General features: G+C 40.7%; 1 protein-coding gene across 8 annotated transcripts in view; it reads right to left on the reverse strand.

Annotated features, from left to right (window-relative positions):
- The window catches only part of MEIS2 (Meis homeobox 2), a 197,506-nt gene that overhangs the window by 132,730 nt on the left and 44,046 nt on the right, over window positions 1–20,730 (reverse strand). For all 8 annotated transcript variants that reach the window (XM_081158518.1, XM_081158520.1, XM_081158519.1 and 5 more), the window contains exon 8: window positions 1,599–1,744. In XM_081158518.1, the coding sequence (XP_081014644.1) occupies window positions 1,599–1,744 (146 nt within the window). The remainder of the gene's footprint in view (window positions 1–1,598; window positions 1,745–20,730) is intronic.

The raw sequence follows: 20,730 nt of genomic DNA on the forward strand, positions 1-20,730 counted from the left end.
AGCTAAGGATGAGAAACCCCTCCCCTCCCACTCCCTCGACTTCCAGATTAAAAACATTTTACAGGTTAGTAAATCTCCAGCTGAGGTGATGTAGCAAAGAACAGCTGTGAAGTAATTTTGATAATGACGAGAATAATAACCTCATGGCAAGGTTCGGGGCTCCGCCGTTGCAGCTTCAGTGCTCCTGAATAGATAAAAGTGATTAAATACTCCTGATTATCCCTGACCAATATGTAATGGATTTACAGCCCTTTCAATTAGTCAGTATTTGCTTAGGACTCATTATTTCGTCTTTGGTTAAGTAATCAGCCCGGAGACCGCATGTTCCGTCTAATTCCTCTGAGCCGAGTCAGTGCAGGGCCCTGACCTTTGAAACGGCCAGAGCTGCAAGGCAAGAGTAACCACCGGACGGCGGCCTCGTCGGGTCCCCCAGCTAATCCTGACACCTCGGGCCAGATCGATACACCTTCGTTTGCTACTAATGTCCTTACATCAAAATGGCCGATTTAGGAACGTGAATCTATCACTTCGCCCTCCCCGCCGCCACTCCGCCCCTTGCCCTTTGTGGCCCTGCTAGCAGAGCAGAGCAGCAGCCGCAGCCATAAATAACAGTGGAACCTTGTCCTGGACCCATGACACTGTAACTAATGTCATTCAGCACGGCAACACGCAAGTGGGATAATCAAAGACCTTCAGCTTTCAATGTGCTCCTCTGTTTTTAAGCATTAGCCTAAACAGAATGGCCTGAAAACAATATTATAGCAAGAAACAGCCTCTGAGATCTTCACAATTTTCCCAGAATTTCCAAACGAACAGTAAAATAGAAGAATGTCTAGTTCCTCTGTAAAAACTGATTTTTTTGGTCATGAGTCTTAGAGTCAAACAGTATATACAGACGCATAAAACAGACTGCAAACAGGAGGCTCAAGATAAATTGTTACTTAAAAAATGTTGTATGTGGTTGATCTTTTCCCAGAAGCAAAGAGGGTTAGCTTCTAAGATAATGGACTTGAACAGCTTAAAAAAAAAAACACCTTTAATCTCCATCTTACAAACAAAGGTGTTATAGCACCTATAACCTTCTGTGTTTGTCACACAAACACATGACATGTTTGCAAGCTGCTTCGGCGGTCACAGTTGCACTTGATACTGTGAGCCTGGACATGCACGTATGTGGCAAGGCGTCTTCCCTGCCTCCTGGAGGAGGCGGCTTTTGGTAAGAGTGTGATTGGCAATGTTGACGGACTGACAAGCTAGCTCCTCACAGCCACTGCCCGTGGTTGCAAACTGCATTATCTAAAGTTGCCCCTGGACCTTTTAGCATAAATAGCAAATTTACACATATATACTGTTTAGGGTCCTAGACCATTCTGAACAAGGTCCATACCTGGCTTATGAACACAAAAAGTCGGCTCCTTTCTGAAGGGCGCTCAGTGGATGGTAAGAGTTGATAAAACCTTAACTAGCTCTGTGAGTCATCAGATTCCGAGAAAGGGAAAACTGACACCTTATTTTGAGAAATCTACACAAGCCTGTATAACTGGCCGGGAGAAGGGAAAGACAACAAAACTTGTTTTTTCTCTTTCATCTTGACTTACTGTGAGATGCTGGAAGAGCCACGCTCTCATGATATTTGTTGCTACTTTGGGGAAAATGCCTCTTTTCTTCTGGCGTTTTTTGTCCTTGTCAGGATCATCATCGTCACCTGTGCCAGGTGAAGCTACGCTGTTGTCTAAACCATCCCCTAGAAGAAAGAAATGAAAACACATTAGAGAAAACACAGAAAGGGGGGGCCGACGGCGACATGCAGCTAATGATGAGCTGAGCTCAGCTTGCTGAAAGATATCCATTAAGCGGGTATAGTCTCTTTCATTAAAGTATAATTGGAGACACAAATATGTAAAAGACAAAATTAAACCAGGCCTCTTCAAATGTTAATTTTGTGTGTCTCACACTCGCCCATATCATTAATTCGATTATAATTGTGTGCTTGACACAGTGCAGTCGCTCTTTGTCAATTATGGAACCCAATGTGGGAAAACCGCCATCAGAAAACCCATTCGGAGAAAATGCATCCCCATGCCCATCGTGAGCACATACTGTAGGGTAATCAAGTTAAATGTTCTGTAGTCTATATATTCTAGGCTGCCTGCACAGGTGACAGTAACTGTGTCACTGTTCATTGCACATAACACACTGCCTGCTCAGCCCCTCCCAGAACTGTCACCTCCTGAGCATACACATCCGCACACACTCCTCGGGTGACCCTGCGCTCACAGCATTTGCATGAAAACTTTTAGCTCCCTGAAACACTGATCATTATCATTAAAAAACACACAACAGGATCCACATCAAGGTAGGGCGCTCACTTAATCAGAAGTTTCTAGCAACATCTTTCTCTTCTGTGCTTTTCTTGGGCATCAATTGTGCATTAGCAAAAATCATTTACTTTTTAACAGTCATAGTTATTTTTTCTTGCCCTCCGGCAAAAATGCCTTGAAAGCCTGCCTGGAGGGCATCTAAATTATGTATCTGAAAAACTCTTCTGGCAAGGCATTGCAGGACCCCTACTTTCTTAAAATTCATACGAGCACGTCTTCCTGTTTTTGGGAAGGCATCAATCAAGAGCAGCAATATATGCCATATCCCTACATTAATATTTGAACTAATAACTTTAAAAAAAGGAAAGAAACAAGATCCGACTTTTGGCATAATCAAATGCAAAATAAATGAAGAATACGGGGACAGCACTGGGGCTTTATAGATGGCTGTGTTTTCCTCGCACGTCATTAGCCTGGAGCCACACGAAAGAGGAAAACAGAAGTGGAGAGTTTATGCTCCCCGCTGGTGTTTAAGAAGCCAGGGTCCTGGAAGGACATCTGGGAATTGCGCTGAGATGGGGGTTTTTGTAATTTAAGAATAGACATTCATTAGCAGTAAATGCCATAAATCCCATGCTAAGTAAAAACCTTGTCCAAGAAAGCCTAAAACAATAAACTCTGTGCTCAATGTAGCCTGAGCCGGCCGCTCCGCAGCTTCCCGGGGAATGCCACAGACCCGCCGCTTCACTCCCGGGCCCGCTCCCTCCTCGTGGACAAGGCCACACCACCACATCCTGCCCGCCGCCCCTCGCCCTCCAACTTCAGGGTCTGCTCGGTGGGCTCCCTGTACCTGTGCTTTTCCCCTCTCGCCGAAAAAACCCTCAACCTTCTTTGACCAGAGAAGCAGAAAAGCCACAGCAAAGAGCTGGCAGATTAATTTTATTGACATTTCCATTTTCACTGCAATGCGATACCCTCCATCACATGGAAGAGATGACCCTCACTATTTACAGACTGACAGGCCACTTCATTACAACCACCCTGCCCCAAGGCAAAGCAGCTCCCTTCCATCTGCCCAAACACTAGAGCATGACCCCGAAGTTGCTGTTCTCTTTTTCTTTGCCGTCTGTTATGATAAAAAAAGAAAAAGAAGTGAGTCAAAGGGACCCCAAATAGTCAAAGAACTAATCAGAGTGCAGGGAAACAAAAGGCATTTGACTTGCGAACAGTGGGTATGTGGAGCCTGCTCTTCATCTGCCCCAGCTCCCTGCGCACCCACGTACACTAAGGGGTCGCTTGCACAAGGAGACACACACACACACCCACACACACACACACACACACACACATGCACACCGAGCAGGGACCCGCACACACGAAGCTTCCACCATGCCAAGGAACTGCTGCAAGGCAAATTCTCACCCACACTAATGGCTTCTGACTGCTCCTTGGCAACCCTCGCATTTTAACCTGGGTGGATGTGCTCTCCAAAATACAGACACTGGAGCGATCTCATCAGCTGTTCATGTGACACAGATGGAGAGTGGCTATTAGGAGCCAGGCAGTGGGCCTTGGGGATCTGAGGTGCTGTTCTGTAGCCCGGGGCGGTTTTGAAAAGCAGTACCCGGAGATGAGGGAAAAAACCTCACACTGCAAGTGCAAGTTTGAAGTCGGTCAGTCTGTCTGCCTCCTATGGATAAAGATATCTTTGTCTCCGTGGAGAATCCACGGGGGCTATCTGGATGTACATTTCAGATAATGTCTGTGTGGAATGGCTCTTCCCTCAATGTCTTCAAAATATAAAAACACACGCTGTAAACAATGCCTGTGTGTATATATTTCTTTCTAAGCACATATGGTTTCTGTGTATATGTTTAAGCTGAAATTGTCAGGATTTTGTTAAAATCTCATTTAGCTTTTTCTGATAGATTTCTGAATATACTTATTTTCAAAGGTTAATGGCTTAATTGAAGGAAGTTCAACAAAAAAAGGCATTTGCCTTTTTAACTCAATCAATGACCTTAAAAACGAGAGACGGCATTTCCACAGTGCATTTTCTCTTGCTTAAAAGCAAAGAGGGCTGGTAACACCTTCAAACTATGTGATTCACTATATTTAGCTTAAGGAAAAGATGGAGCTGGATTGAGCATCTTTTGATGACTGACTTAAACTGGAGAAGACAGGAGCATTACATGAATTTTAATATAAAGCCGTCCATTTTATATAAACGTAAAATATTTGAACGGGGATCCAGTGTAACAAATAATTGTAAAGAAAAAATGTGTACAAATAATTGTAAAGAAAAATGTGCCTATTTTATAATAACTAGATACCAGACATCCAATTTTCAAGTTAATATTAGTGTTTATCTCTCTCTAAAGAGAGGAATGTTCCTCTCCAAAAACACAGTAAGTACCATCATCTTTTCCCTTCAATGTATTTTTGAACCAACTCCAGCATAGAAGACTAACAACAGCATAAAGAAAAACGTTAAAAAGGCAACTGTGTGATCTGCAACCTAAAATAAAATTGTGCAGATGATGCTAGAGTTAGGCACTTGAACGAGGATACTGTTTCCCTTGTTTGCGGGCTGTGTGTGTGCATGTAAGATTGTTGGCAATCCTTGGTACCTGTGCCAAATGACTTTCTGTGCTGAAAGGGTGTGTACACCAGCACAGATTATGTGCCAAAAGATGACAGCATATTTCTCAGCATTTGAAGGTAGGATTCAAAAGTGTGGAATCCTGGAGGGCAGGGACTGTTTCTTATCTTGAGAGCACACCTCCATGACTGACCCACAGCAGATCCCCAGTGATTGCTGGGGGAGTGAATGACCGAACTCCCAATAAGCTTATTCAAGGGCCCGCCCCTCTTTCTGATAATCCCACACTGGGGCAAGTTCACTCACTACAGTACCCAAGGGGCTGGGTGGGTCGCCCTTGTGTACCTAGTCACTTCTAAACATGCCAGGAACAGTGCTTCTTAGAAGCACTCAGTGCCCATTAGGGCTCTTTTGAGGGGCTGAGCCACAGACCATTCCCCCAGCATAGCCACCTGTGATGATGAAAAATGAAATAGAGAGGAATCCTGTGCATACTTCTTTGAAAAGGCTGCTAATCCCTTGAGAAAGGGCACAGCCTAAGTTTTAGGCAAAGACAGTCAAAAATAGCTGTCTTGCTGGAGCACACTGTGTGTGACCATGGAAAGAAATACTCAAGGCCTGTGGAAAGATAACTTTGAAGTGGATTAAATCATCCAGGGAGACTGTTAGAAACACAGGTCCCCAGGCCTCATCCCAGACTTACAAAATCAAAATATCCTCAGGCAGAGACAAGGAATTTGTATTTTTAACAAGCTCCTTGGCTTTGCTTATGCAATCAGCCTAGAACTGATTCTTAAATTGGCTTTTGAAAGCCACTAGACTAGATGACCTCCTAATTTGAAATAAAATGCAACCTCAGGAATAGGTGGATTGTTAAAACTCTATTTTCCTCCCAAGTCTGGTTAGTGGTCACGATGCACACCTACAGTCTGGCCGGGGCCTTATCCATTGTAGGAAAGCCATGGCGTTCGCCACACATACTGGCCAGGCATAATGAAGCCCCATCCTAACCTCCGGGTGGTGAGAGTTAAACAGGAAGAAAGAAGCTGTAGAACGCTGACTCTCAAAAAGTCACTGGTAAAGAACTGTGAGAAACGCAAATTCTTGGCCCTACCCTAGACCTATGCATCTGAAACTCGGGGAGTAAGGCCCAACGATCCGAGTGTCCCTCAGCCCTCCGGGTGACTCTGACACCCACACACGTTTGAGAAGCCCTGCAGCAGAGCACAGAGGAGGTCCCCTTAGTCTGCTACCCCAGCTGGTGGTCATCTTGAAGGCCTGAATCTAACCTCTGGGTCCTCCTTTCTGGCTGGATTTACACGCATGCTCTGGGGGGAGTCACACAGCTGAGCACACTATGCTCGGTGCAAAGTATCCAGGTGAAGGCAAAATCCATATCCATGGCTGTGTTGCCAGTGAATCAAGAAAAGATACGGGCATATTATGAGAAGATCTTGAGATCATTCTAAAGCAGAACTCCCAATCCATAAAATTCTTGGTCATAGAAAACTACCCAGGCAAAAGGACACCACTTCCTTTCATTGGCGTATTGTCTTACTCCATTTAGCCAAAAATCTGTCTACATTTTAGACATCAAATTCTTGGCTTAGAATAAAGAAATGATACAGTGATGATGTGCTATGGTGAGTTCAATCCCACTGGAACGTAACCTTCTCGCCCTATGCTCTTGCAACAACCAAAAGGATCCTAGTCCATCTTCTTCTACCTCCTCCCCGCTCTCCTCCCCATCCCAAACAAACAAACAAAAAACTCAGACATTTAGCATTGAAGAAACTGAGACCAAGAGGTTCAATCCTTGCCCAAGATTTCAGTTACATGGGGTTAGGGGTAAACTGGAGTCCAGGCAACTCAGGTCGAGCTTTATTCTCACATTAACATTGTAAGCTATCTTCTACTTTTCAAAGCATTACCTCATTTGAACCCTGTTATCAGGGGCAGTTCTAAGCAAGGCTTGATCCTGTGGGTAAAGGTCTAAGTGCAGAAAAGAGATTAGATCTAGGCCCCGGGGTTAGGACTGAGCTACAGCTGTACAAGTCTGATCTCCATTCAAAGAGAAATGTGCAAACTTTTCTCCCAAAAGCAAGCCAGTGTCTGTAAGGGATTTAAATATATTCAGTACAGCAAGAGTCTTCGAGACTCGGGATTTTTATAAATAATTTATTGTGGTCCAAGTGGAGACCCTCATATGGACGATGCCAGACTGACTTTCGGAGCCCAGAGGTGCTCCAAGCACTTGAGAAGGTACGTCCGTGTAGTCGGGATCCCGCTGGCTTCGATGCCGACACTGTGCAAACCATTAAACACTTCACAGCACTGGGATTAAACAGCGATATTCCTCTGCCTCCAAGTCACTTTTTAAAAAATAGAATAAGGTTTCTATGACATCTTGGTACACTGTCATATAACAAACATCCAAAACAGACCTCTCAGTCTTATATTTTCACAGAAATAATCAGGACAAAGGAACGTGCATTTTGATTAATACTTAATGGTATTTGTACTTCTTTTGGATAAATTGGTGGTGTGTTATTTAATCCTCACTTCTCCAAGATTTGGACCAAGTTGAATAGTTAAATACATTCATATAAAATATATGCTCTAGCCTGGCTGGTGTGGCTCAGCAGTGGAGCAGCAAATGAGCATCGACACATGATCCAGGAGACGGCAGTTTGATTTCCGATCAGGGCACATTCCCGGGGTTGCAGGTTCGATCCCCAGCAGGGGGCGTGCAGGAGGCAGCCGATCAATGACTCCCTCTCATCACTGATGTTTCTATCTCTCTCTCCCTCTCCTTTCCTCTCTCTCTGAAATCAATAAAAATGTACTTAAGTATATATGTATATATATTTATATGCTTTAAAACAGAATATCTCATCTGGAAGAACATGGCTTTTTCCCCTCTCATTTTTGATAAGTAGAAACATATTTTTTACTATTTTCAGTTTGTACAATGTAAATTCACTAACTTCATACGTATACATGCATGCGCGCACACACACACGCGCACACACACACATCTTCCAAACAATCTATTTCCAGGAATTAGGTATATTCATGAATACACAGATATTGATATATGTGATTATAAACCTAAGTGTATATAAATTAAATTGTATCTATTTCAAATAATTCACCAATTTGTACACAAGTATCCAAATATATTTGTAGATGAACTTCATGTTTTTGCCTGTACTCAAATATACATATACATACATATACATACACTAATTTATAGAGTTCTTAGAATGCCTTAATTTAATGTTAAATAGGGTAGTCCCTTCTCTACACCATTTCACTATCTCTAGATTACAGGGTCTTCTTTTTTTATCAATATTGTTGTCACTTTCATTATCACCATTATCACAAGTAACTTCCATCGGGCACTTGCAACGTCCCAATCCTCATTCAATCTTCACAACAAGTAAATGAAATAACTACTATTACCAACCCCATTCTATAGATAAGAAAACAGAGGCTCAAAGGAATTAACTTGTCAGAGGTCACACAGAGGCAGAGTGGTGTTTGTTTTCCAAATACCGTGCTCACATCCTCTGTCCTACGCTTTAAACGTATGGGAGCACAAGATGTAAAAAGTGAAGCTTCATTCTGCATCAGCCCTCACTGCTCAAGAAGTAAACCCCAAGAGTGAGGCCTTGTTTAGTCACATTTACTGCCCAAAGAGACAGTGGGTGACAGCACATTTAAAAGTAAATATGGGGAGCATTTGAGATCTTGCTCCCATAATATGTCCTCGTTTTGGCTCAAGTAAACTTCTTATAAAAATTCTCAAATAAATTAAATAAATAAATGACAGTAAGTATGAACCAAGAAACAAGCAGATACACACTTTTACACAAACAGGTACATCTATTATATACAGGATCATTATGATTCCCTGTGGATCTAAAGGTCATATTACACACGATTTTGAAATAGGAAGATCTGTTGAATTTTAAAGACTTTTCTGAGCCAAGAGACCTTTCAAGATTCCATGCCTTTAGTCTTTTCCCCTTTGCTCGGAATGCCCTTTCTCTTCATTGTTTTCTTTCCTTCCTTCCCATTCATTCTTCTTTGCCCAGGCAAACTCCTATTCAACCTTAAAAACCCAATGAAAAGGAACCTTCTTTGTAAAGCTTTTCCCAGTTCCCCAAAACAAAGTTAGTATAGTATGTTCTACTTCTTCAGCAGTTTGTCCTTGCCTTTGCTATATTTATTCTTCTGTTTTGCAATGTATCTGTTTACCAATTTGTTTGTCCTGCTCGACTATGAGTTTTTTCAAAACAGGGGCTAAGTCTTATTCCTTTCTGATTTCTAAGCCCTGACAAAGAGTAAATACTCAAATGTTAGTGGAATGGAAAAATTGGTAGCGAGGGCCTTTAGATATATTAATAGGACTCTGTAAGACTGTAACCTGCTTTGAAGAAAGTGTCCCTGAAGAAGATTCTCTGGCTCTGGTAACTTGTTCTAGTAGCCACCAAGCCTTGGGCTCCCTCACTTCTCTCTCCCTGCCTTATGGGCAGTAGGAGTACAATGTCCAGTGTTTCTCTGTTCCCGTATGTGCATCACCCTCTTCAAAGACGCTCCTTACATCTCTGAGACAGGTGCCATATCTTGTTTATGAAAACGGTGCTCATCTCAAACCTGCCCTGTTCCAACGGGGAAGAGAGCGAGCAGGCTGCCCATTGCCCAGGCTGCTCAGATTACTGAGAACAGTACAGTCAAAAGCGAAGTAGCATGCAGCCATGGCCGGGCAACACACAGTTCTTTGTGAGCTCATTTTCTGTCATCATTTCATTATGCTTTTTTTCTCTTAATATAGCACTTTGAAAACAGGATTAAAATGCACTGAGTCAAAAGATATTTTCTTTCTGGGACTACCTTCCAGGAATTTGATTTAGGACATCCCACTGAGGAACCTGCATCAGGGTTTCAAATGAGATGGGGGGGGGGGGGGGGGGAGAGGAGCCATCCTCAAAGTAAATCTTTTTCCACATGCAATTTACCTTTTTTTCACATTAGATCAGGTTGGGGGAAGGGGGAAACTGCAGACCCAGAAATGTAGGGAGGGTGAGGGGCGAGAGGCCAGCAGTGAGACCTGCTAATTACTGATCTCTTTTACTCTCCTGCTGTGCTTAACTGTCTGGACACGTTAAAGTGAAATTTTTCTGTGATTTTTCAAGTGACTAGTTCATGGCCCACTAGCATGGAGGGAAGCAGAAGAGATGAAATGCTTTCGTTTACATGCAACATTTACTAACTGTGTGGGTTTTCTGACATTAAAGAGAGGACAGTGACCCAGGCCACCTTTTGCACACTCAAAAGAGCACTGAAAAAACAAGTCTTCATCGGCTTACCTCAGGCTTCCCTAGGCCTCAACACCCTCCCCCCAGAGCAGGGGGAGAAAGGGAAAAAAAGAGGGGATTTTATGCTCCTTTCTCTTCAACTTTTCAGGCGGTATAAGCAGCATTTAGCAAATTCAGCCCCAAATGGCTCCAAATGCTCAGAGCTGCAGGGGCTCATTCTTTGTTACCCTCCCTCTATTTACACAGGATTTACGCAGCCTCTCCACTGAGGAGGCCCAAAGCACTTGCATTCTCACCGGCTCGCCCCGGCCTGGGCCCGGCAGCTTGGCCCTGGCCTGCAGGGCTTGCAGGCTCTCTGCGACCTGGACAAGGCGACAAACCGCTCCCTAACTCGGCGATCCCCGGGCCACCTGGCTGGTGCAGCAGCTGCAACCCGGAGGCCTGCGAAGATGAGCTCACCTTCCAGAAGAGAAGCGAAAACCTAGCCAACGCTGTGCAAATGTGTGTCCAGAGACAAATAACATGCACTTTAAAATATGCATCTATATAATATAATGGAAAGTGGTGGGTGAAAAAAAATTCAGACTGCAGCTTGGATGAAAACCACTTCACCCACTGGTTGGAAAAATAAAGTGTAAAAACAGACAGATGGACACATATGTAAATGTGGCTGTGTTTTAGGCTTTAGCTGGCAAGGGAGTGTCGTAGTATAGTTTTGCACGCCTGTATTTTCCATATCATGTTGAATCCTGTTAACTGTTGAACAGAAACATCCTCGTACTGGTCCTTGACCAAATCAGTCCCCTCAATTTACCTGTCAGGAACCATAAAATGGCTTTGTTTATTGACTGGAACTCTCTAATCCTTTATAACAGAAATGAGCGAAAGCTCCCAATACTCTTAGCCTATGGTTTACTTAAGTTGGTTACCTGAAAATTTAAAAATATTTCAAGAAAGAATATCTACTCTCCTAAACCCTCATAGAATTCTCTAAAGGCTACTGACTGAAGCCGGTAGAAAAGTATATTCTTTTGCCGTTGTAATTCAGCAGGCTGCCTAATCTCTGTGATGGAGTATAAAAGAATGTACTTGTTACTCAGTTACCTGATAAGCACGTATAAAAGTACAGAGTAGGTTCTGAAGTTATTCACAGTACATCATAATAAAGCTCTTCTGGGCACTCTAATGATTCATTTTTAGTGATCTCTCCAATGCCCTTTTCCACAGTTAACACTCAGATTTTATTAAGGCAGAAACAGGGACAAATGTCCACTCAAGTCCCAGCTCTCAAATTTGACTCTACTTGCACTCCGCTACCTACAGCTAAAGCTTTTTTAATGTTCTGTTCACCTCCCCAGAGTGGCATTTCAGCTAACAGAGTTCACAATCTTTCAGCCCTAAACACAGAAGGCTGCTATCTCCAAGTCATCCTAGGAATGTGCCAGATACCATCATCTCCCTCCTGCGATACAAAGAACCAGAAAGAGGGGGACCAAGAGAAGACCAAGCTGATCAAGTTACCAACAGGCCCTCTCAGAAGGTTAATCTTTGCACAAGTAAATGTTATAATTAGGAGCCTTGAAGTTGGGCTTAGGCTGGTCATTGAAAGACCGACCCTAAAAGAGAAAGTATGAATGGAACACATCTCTTTCACCTAATGGTTTGACACAAGGGTCATGATATTCATGGGAAATCATACAAAAATGAATTGTTATGATATAGGAGTCTCTTCCCCACATCTCCTACAAAAGAGAAAAGGTGGTTGGAGAGAGATGTCTTCTCAATTTCACTTAGCTATGTTTCTGTACAAATTGTGAAAATTATGCAAATAATTTTGGCACCTTTGCTAGAGGAACACATTATTAAATTATGCTCTAAGTATTTTGTCTGCTTTAGTAATTACTCTCATGTAACTGTAAATATAAATAGCTGTTATTCTGTTTAAATTTTTAATCATGCAAAATATTGTCACACAAAATGTCCTTCTGTTGCAGCCTAACTGGGATTTTCTTTTTAAAAATATCCATATTTAACTGAAGTGGACTATTTTTAGCATTGTAAAGTGTTTTAGTAAAGATAGCTGGCTAACATCTCTGAATCAACAGGTCTTTCAAAGGGAGATATGGCCTTTACATTTGCAAAAAGAGTTTCCCACAAAAGTCCTTTGATATAAAATGTATTTTTAATATTTTATACTAAAACTGGAATATAATTAGTCTGCTTCTAAGAATGTATTAACTACATCCAACCTATATATTTAGTGTACACTGATAATACTCTCATTTTATCATTAACCGTAAGATTTTCTATTTTATTGTCTCTTTTGGCATACTTTTGTATGAAATGGAACATTAAATATCAACCAATAATAAAATCTGTTAGGAGTAATAACAGAAAAGCAAAGTTCTAACTGGAGCAGAAATTATTTCATTCAATTTTTAGGATTCTTACTTCATTATCATATCTGCTATCTGAAACAAAAACAGGGACAATACATTTTATAATATCAGTTTATCAATTTGAATTCTTAATATGGTGTTTCTCTGTAAATCTGTATCAGTAGGTATTATTTCAAATAGCAGAAAACAAAAACAAAAAGACTCTAAATATTTCTTCCACTTTCTCATTTGTAAAATGAAAACAAAGGATTATTTTAATACAAGTGCAACTTTGTGCCCTGGCCAGTGTGGCTCAGTTGGTTGGAGCATTGTCCCATGCACTAAAGGACTGCAGGTTCGATTCCCCGTCAGGGCACATACTGAGGTTGGAAGTTCAATCCCTGTTTGGGGAGCACATGGGAGACAACTGATCAATGTTTCTCTCTCTCTCTCTCTCCCTTTCCCTTCCTATCTCTCTAGAATCAATGAAACACATATCCTCAAGTGAGGATTAAAAAAAAATTTTTTTTAAAGTGCAACTTTGCCACTGACATTCTTAAATAATGCAAAGAGAGAGCCATCTCAATAATAATAATGCTTACTAAGAGAACTAGATTGAGCTAGCTATCAACATTCCCTTTGGGAATTTGTTAGGTAGCTAGGCACAGCTATATACAGAAAAAAAGAACAATAGTACTATGAAGTTGGTAACTGATTTTAGGTGAATACTGTTTAAATCATTAATACATCAGAATTGGAGCAGATTTGCTAATTATGAGAAAATAATACTTTGTACATTTTTCAAAGGACATTTTCACACAATAGAGTTTCTTAATAAAACTCTGGATTTTTAAGAAGTTTACAAATTACTACCATTTAAAAATTAGCTATTGTGCATTTAGGCATTCCACTTATTACGATTGTTTTTTAAAAATCTACTATGATTTGAGAACAAGCAGGTATGTTTCTGTAAAGTAATACAAATGGATATCCAAAACATACATGCAATAACCCTAAGGAAAACAAGTAATATGAATGTTTAGTAAGAATAATACAAGATGGCATAAATTGCTTTTCTTCATATGGCCTACACTACAGATCGTCAGACACAGGGGTCTCCTAGAAGTTCACTTTAAATGGAGAATGGCTGGTAACAGGAATGGGGGTTATTCTGAGGTAATAAAAATGTTCTAAAATCGATCACGGTGATGGCTGCACAACTCTGTAAATATGCGAAAAACCCTCCAATTGTACACTTTAAATGAGTGAATTATATAAAGTATGTGAATTATATCTCAATAAAGCTGTTATATTTTTTAAATGAACACATTTTGGTCTCAAACAAAAAAGCATGCTGAAAGAAATATAAGATCCTAGTAGCCGAGGTTGAACATATCCATAATCTTTTCTGAATTGCTTCAAAACAATGTGATTTCTAGGCCACTTACAAATGTGATCTCAACCCCTTGCACGTAAACATACATATGCACTCAGTAACTTTTGGGATGGATTTTACACCTTTTACGTTACAAAGATATGCATCAATGAAAAGTAGATTGACCTTAATACTGAAATTAATATTTCTCCACAATCTCTTCCATTGTATTATCATAGTATTCAAGCCCAAATTATTTACCTCTCTCAAGGCTTACTTCAACAACCAGAGTAACTCCAGAAACTTCCACAGACACACACACACACACACCACTCCTACCTTTTTTTTACATTTCTTCTACATAAGCTTCTTCAAGTCAGGAATCACAGTTTTATTTTTTCATATCCTTCTTAGCACTGTGTAACACTATAAGTGTCGTAAGTACCTAACCTTTAACTGAATGAATGGATGGTGACTCTCATATTTCTTGGAATGCGCTTTATTTTTTGTGGGTTTATATCTAAAAGTTGCCAACAGAAGCTATCTAGGATTTGGTCTCTAAGAGTTGAAAACTGGTCATAGAGTTGATGTTTCATAAATCTCAAAGGCATTAACTTGTACGATGCACTGCATGGAGGAAGCAACGTGATTGAAAGCGACAATTAACAACAGAGTGCCCCACTTTTGGAAGAGTGCCCTACATGCTTGGTTCACCCTGTCTTTTCTAAATGTATCACTTTATTCTATTTCTTTGGGCAGCTATTCTACTTTGTACAGTGGAAGCTCACTTCTGGCAAACTCCATGCCCCTCCACTCTGCCCCTCTGTCCACGCCCCGCATAACCACACGTACCCTTGGTGGGAAATGACGATGCAATGGAAGAAGCATGAGCTGTGGAATAAGGCAGATCTTATATTGAATCTCCAGAGCTATTTCTTACTGGTTGAGTGTAGCCCTGGTCAAGAGATTAATTTCTTCATCTATGAAATGGGGAGAATTATACATACCCAATAGGTTACTTGTACAAAGTAAATGAAATAAGAGTAATAGTTATTATTTATTGAAGTGCGACCTTGTACCGGGTGTTTTACATTCATTAACAGGAGCTTTCTACAGGACATCTAGCCTCACACAGTACCTGACACAGCAGAGGTGACATCAGTAAGTATTAGTTATTTCCTTTCTTGAAATGAACTAATATGAAAGGATAAACAAAATATAGTGCATCCATACACTCAAATACTACTCAGCAATAAAACAGAACTACTGATACCTGCAACATGTTCCTTTCAAAGTCATTATGTTGCATGGAAAAAACCAAACGCACAAAAAAATGCATACGGTATGATTCCAAGTATATTAAATTCTAGAAAATGCTAACTAATGTTTAACGACTGAAGACAGATCAATGGTTGCTTGAGGGCAGGTACACAGGGAGGGGTGCATTAAAAAGGAGTTTAGGGAACTTTTTGGTAGTGATGGAAATGTACAGTGTCTTGATGACAGTGCTGGTCTCATGAGTGCACACAACTGTCAAAACTCATTAAGTGGTATACTTTTAATGGGTGAAGTTTTTGGATGAAAACTATACCTCCACAAAGTTGATAAAAATAATGTTAAGCAGATTACAGGTAAATTTCCATAAACTTGTTATTTGGCATAAGACAAATTTTAGTGGAAAGTATGGCACAGGATACAAGGAGGTGAGGGTGGGGGTTCTCCAGGTCCTTGCAGTGAAGTTCTGTAAGGATGAAATGATTTAGGGCAGCATTTGAAAGCTACTGAAGGGAGAAGCCCAACATGATATTTATAAACCTGTTGATTTATACTACTTCCTTTAACTTTATGAAGATGCAAAGTAGATAGTCAGAATGCACTTTGCATATTTTACCAAAAAATACTTTCTCCACTTGCCAACTGCCATTATGTGAAATATTATTAACAAAGAACTATTCAAGTTGCAAAAAATATTATCAATAATATTCTTATTATTAAGGCAACAGAAATAATTCTTTATTCATTAGGCTGCATGACCTCTCTTGGAAATAATTCTTAATAAGCTATTTTTTAAAAACTCTTTTGTGGAATTCAGTATGAACCCATCCCTCCTAATCATAAAAAAGTCTCCCACTGGAGATCTTCATCATTTCAAAGAAAAATGACACCACTCATGAAAGACTCTGAGTGCCGTTAAGATTAAAAATGAGTGGGAATATAGAATTAATATGAACCCTTGTCAGCCACATCCAAGCCTTCAGATAATCCCTGCACCCATCACAGGAATATGGAAAGGAACTAACATTTGTGGAGTATCTCGTATGTGCCAGGCACAACAGGTATCGACTCACCTGCAGGACAGTTCAGAGTTTGGCATTTTAATTACCAGTTAAGATTTTCAGAAAGTGAAGCCACAGTGATGAACACCTTGTTGACTGGCTATTTTGAGCCAGAACTCGCCCGTGCTATTTAGTCAACAAGGTGTTTAAAATTACTTAAATTAATGCAAGTGTAAGACACAAGTTATCTCGTGATCAACAACATTTGGACATGGAAACACCTGTATACTAGTGACAGGTCAGCAAGGGTTAAGAAATCCGCCTAAAGTCATGTGGCTAATCTGTCATAGAGCTGGATCCTCACTCAAGTCTATGAGCTCAACTTTACAACACAGCCTATATCCCCACAGGAAGTGGAATTCATATTTTTAAAAAGCAGAATGTGGGGAGAAACAGTGCCTCATGGCTTTGAACCTGGGTGAACGGTACTTACTAATGCCGGATCATGGCTGAGTGATTCATCTGAATTTTGAGATATGTGCTATTTGGCTCCTATCAAATAATCAATAAGAGTTTCATTCCATTCTTATTTTTCCCTTCTTTCTTTCATTTCTAGTAATGACTCATTCTCATGGGGAAAAAATTAAAAATAGAGTCACCACCTGCTGAAAAACACACTTGCTTGAGAAATGTAATTTCTTCCTCAGTCTTCTAGGACTCACACATGAAAACAGCACAAAAGCAAAAGGCCACATTTGCCGCTACGTAAGAAATACTACGACACCAGGTTGCCATCCACCTAGTTCCAGAAAGAGGAGGCACTTAAAGCCACATTAGCTATTAGCTTTCCATAGCACACCCCTGTAGCCTGTCGCCAAGACAGAAAACTCAACTCGAGGGGCCTGCATGTGGACTTCATTAAGGCCCTGTTAGCTGATAAACCAGGGCCTGTATAGGTCTGGGAGGAAAAGTCTTTCAATCATCTCCCAGGAGGAAAAGAAAGGTATTTGTTCCCTCACTAGGTTTATTCACATACCTGTGCAAGCCAGCCTATGGGAGAACTGGCACCTTGGCTGTAAGATCAGATCTGAGAGCCACCAATCAAACAGCAGTCCCACCCCAATATGCTGATGCGGCGAATTTCCCGATCGTGATCGCACCAGGCTAGGGAGTCATTCTTCTCAGTGATAAAGTCGGTGAATGCACTCTTGAGAAGATAAATTAAAAACCAGCTGACTCGACACCATTTGAGTGAGGAATTCACTGCTGACCCAGTACAACACAATTTCTACCACCAGTCAGTAATCACTGGAGAGGTGGCCAACTTTATTTCATAATTGTAAAACCATTCCTAACAGAGGGTCTTAGCACAGCTAAATGATAACTGTCCAATTTACATCATGCAGATCTGCTAAAATTGGTAATGACTTCCTCTACTATTTATATCCTGAGTCTTACTTTATGTTAAAATTTAAAGATTCTAAAGCCAATTAGAAATTCCCCAAAGTGGTGTATTATTGAAATGACCGGATATCTGCAAAGAACTGTATAACATAGACGATCACTCTATTCTGAAAATACATTTTGTATCTATACAATTCCCACTAAAATACCTAGTTTCTCTATAGCTGATGTATTATTCTGCTGGAAAGTGAAGTTGACATCAACCACAAAACATTAGGAAAATAATTACCTGACTAGTTGTAAGGAGAGCTGTATCCTAGACTTAAAAATGTGTGATGTTGGATTAAAATACTTGATATTTACATAGTGATTTTAGCTTTCCAATGATTTTTTTCCCAACTCTTGTTCACCACAACAAAGTGTGAGAGACAATAAACCATTATCCCCATTTAGCAGATAAAGTAAGTATGGTTAACATTTTGCTAATTCTTTGTCTTGCCTGAAGCACTTTCCATTACTTATGGCCTATGCATATTATTAGGTTGAACCATCTGAAATTGCTAATATTTGACCATTTTTACCCTGCCAAAGTGGCAAATTCATAAAGCGGTATTTCCAGCTTTACTATCAATCCTAATGTGGTTGTTTCTTTCTCTTTTTCTATTTTTCATTTTGCTTGTTTTTAGCAATATGTCTAGCTTCACTCTTACAACTTCTTTCCAATATTTTCCCTTCCTATATTGAGTAGATAAAAAGGTAAAGTGGAAAAAAATACTAATAACAGAAGCCTTAGCCTATGAGAAGCCAAGACATTACACATAAAAAAACTGAATAACAACCATTTTGGAGATGGGAGACTTTGCTATGTTTTTAAGTAGAGATGTAGCAAAAAGCCTGCTAATACTACTTAGAAAAAGGAACTATTCTTGTCAATTCTAATTCCAACTTCAACAATAGTAATTAGCATTGAGAAATGATTAGAGTATATTCTATTATATGCCTCTGGAGAAATTTTCACTCTAAATGTTTCCTATAATAACAGCAGCAACATTAATAAAATAAAAAAACCACACAAAAAAGATGACAATATTTATTGAGCACTTACTCTCTTCCAGACACTCTGCTAAGCACTTTATATGAATTACCTCATTTAATTCTCACTATCCTATCAGGTTGATTTTCCTTTTACACATAAAGAAACAGGCTTAGAGAGATTGAGCAATTTGTCTAAAGTTATACAAGTAACAAGTGGCAGAGACAGGATTCACAGCCACGCCCTTAGAACACTGCAAGACACTGCTGCCATGAGGGTTATCCCTGAGATTTCAGAGTCCATCTATCCAGAATTCTCCATTGTCATAAAACATCGTAACATTTCTATACCCTACTGAATCATTCAGTTAAAGTTCTGGCAGTCTGTCTGTTTAAAATAATAGGAAATCTACATGCTACCATAAGCATCATGAAGACAGGCACGAGGGCCATCGTATCACTCTGCACTCCCAGCACACGGAACAGTGCCCAGCACAGAGCAGGCACTGAAGAAATGTTTGTTAAGAGGGAATAAATAGTAATTCTCCTCTGTGGCTTTTCCCATTCCTGGAGCCTTCCCTTCACCTGTCTTCCTTGTAAGAAAGTAGAAAGCTCTCAACCACTCCCATTCTAGACAACACTGGACTTTGCAAACCTCCCACCACGGCCACTGCCACCACCACCACCAGCACCTTTGACCTTGCTGTAAGCGCTAAAATTGACTCATCTCACTGACAAAAATGTGATAAAAGATCCCCAACCACAGAGGTGGAGAAACCACTCCTTCCCCTTGAACAAATGCTGCTTTCTGATGCCCCGAATTGCTTTTCTTCTCTCGCTAAGGTTCAGTAAGTACTGAAGGCCCAGGCCCAGTGAATATGGGTTAGGTTTGTAACACAACAACTCCACCCCTTTCATTACCATGGGATCAGCTAACCATCCCACTAGCGGTACTCCCCCCAAAAACACCCCAACCATAAATAAATAAATTGGTCCCAGTGGTTATTGGGTGCTTTGGAAATCCTAAAAACACTATTATCTCCCATACTGATTTGCTAGCCTTTTCGTACTCCAACCAGCACATTGGGACTTCCAAATTACATACCATAATTGATATAAAATATCTGTCCCATCAGTGAATATCTTTATTAGCATCAATATCACTCCCAACTAGTGTTCCTCAATGTTATTAAACATAACTTGTTCTAGGTGTTGCTTTACTAATTAGTCAGGATGAGCCCGAGGAAGAAAATCTGGGTCATGTTAAATTAATTGGAATGAGCATGAAAATTAGCAGAGCAAACTGCATCAATTTTCTATAGAGAGTCTTTCTTCACGTTGAGAATAAAAATGGATATTACGAGGCATTAACCAAACCGCCTTCTGTGACTGCCAAGAGGTGTGTTACAGTAGCCCAAAATATCATGCTCGCAGATTTTCAGAAGCTAATGAGACATTTCCAGGAATGGTAAATACAGGGTGTTAAAATGGGTGTGCCTCTGATGGGAAAATGCCAAGTCATTTCATGTTTATTCAGGCATAACAAGCTCTTCAAAATGAGCATAATTTAAGAGGTGAAGAGTGCAAAGAGGGCTAACATTCAACTAATTTTCCTTCAGAAAGAAAAGATTAAATTGAACAACAAAAAAAAAATGAATTAAGGGGTTTACAAATCAACAAGTCAGCCACCGGGATGGCAGCCTCCACTCAGCGCCCCTGTGGCAGCCCCCGCCCCGAAGTTTTCGAGAAATGTCCCGAAGGCGAGGAACAAAGCGAGCAGAACTGATTGCAGCCCCGCTCGCCGCCTCGCCATCTCAACTCTGTTTGGCTTCCTAATGAGCTCACTAAAAACCTAATTCATCTCTCATAACCCTCCTTGGCCCTCCTTGGGATCCACCGTTATGGAAATTACAGATGAAACATGGCCAGGCTGGGCTCTGCCCAGCGCGTCCTCAACGGGCAGGGCCCTGACCCCCGCCTGGGCCACACTGCATCCCCCCCAGCTTCCAGAATCAGGG

This window comes from Miniopterus schreibersii, assembly GCF_964146895.1.
Source record: "Miniopterus schreibersii genome assembly, chromosome: 1".
In the NCBI taxonomy this organism is placed as follows: Eukaryota; Metazoa; Chordata; class Mammalia; order Chiroptera; family Miniopteridae; genus Miniopterus; species Miniopterus schreibersii.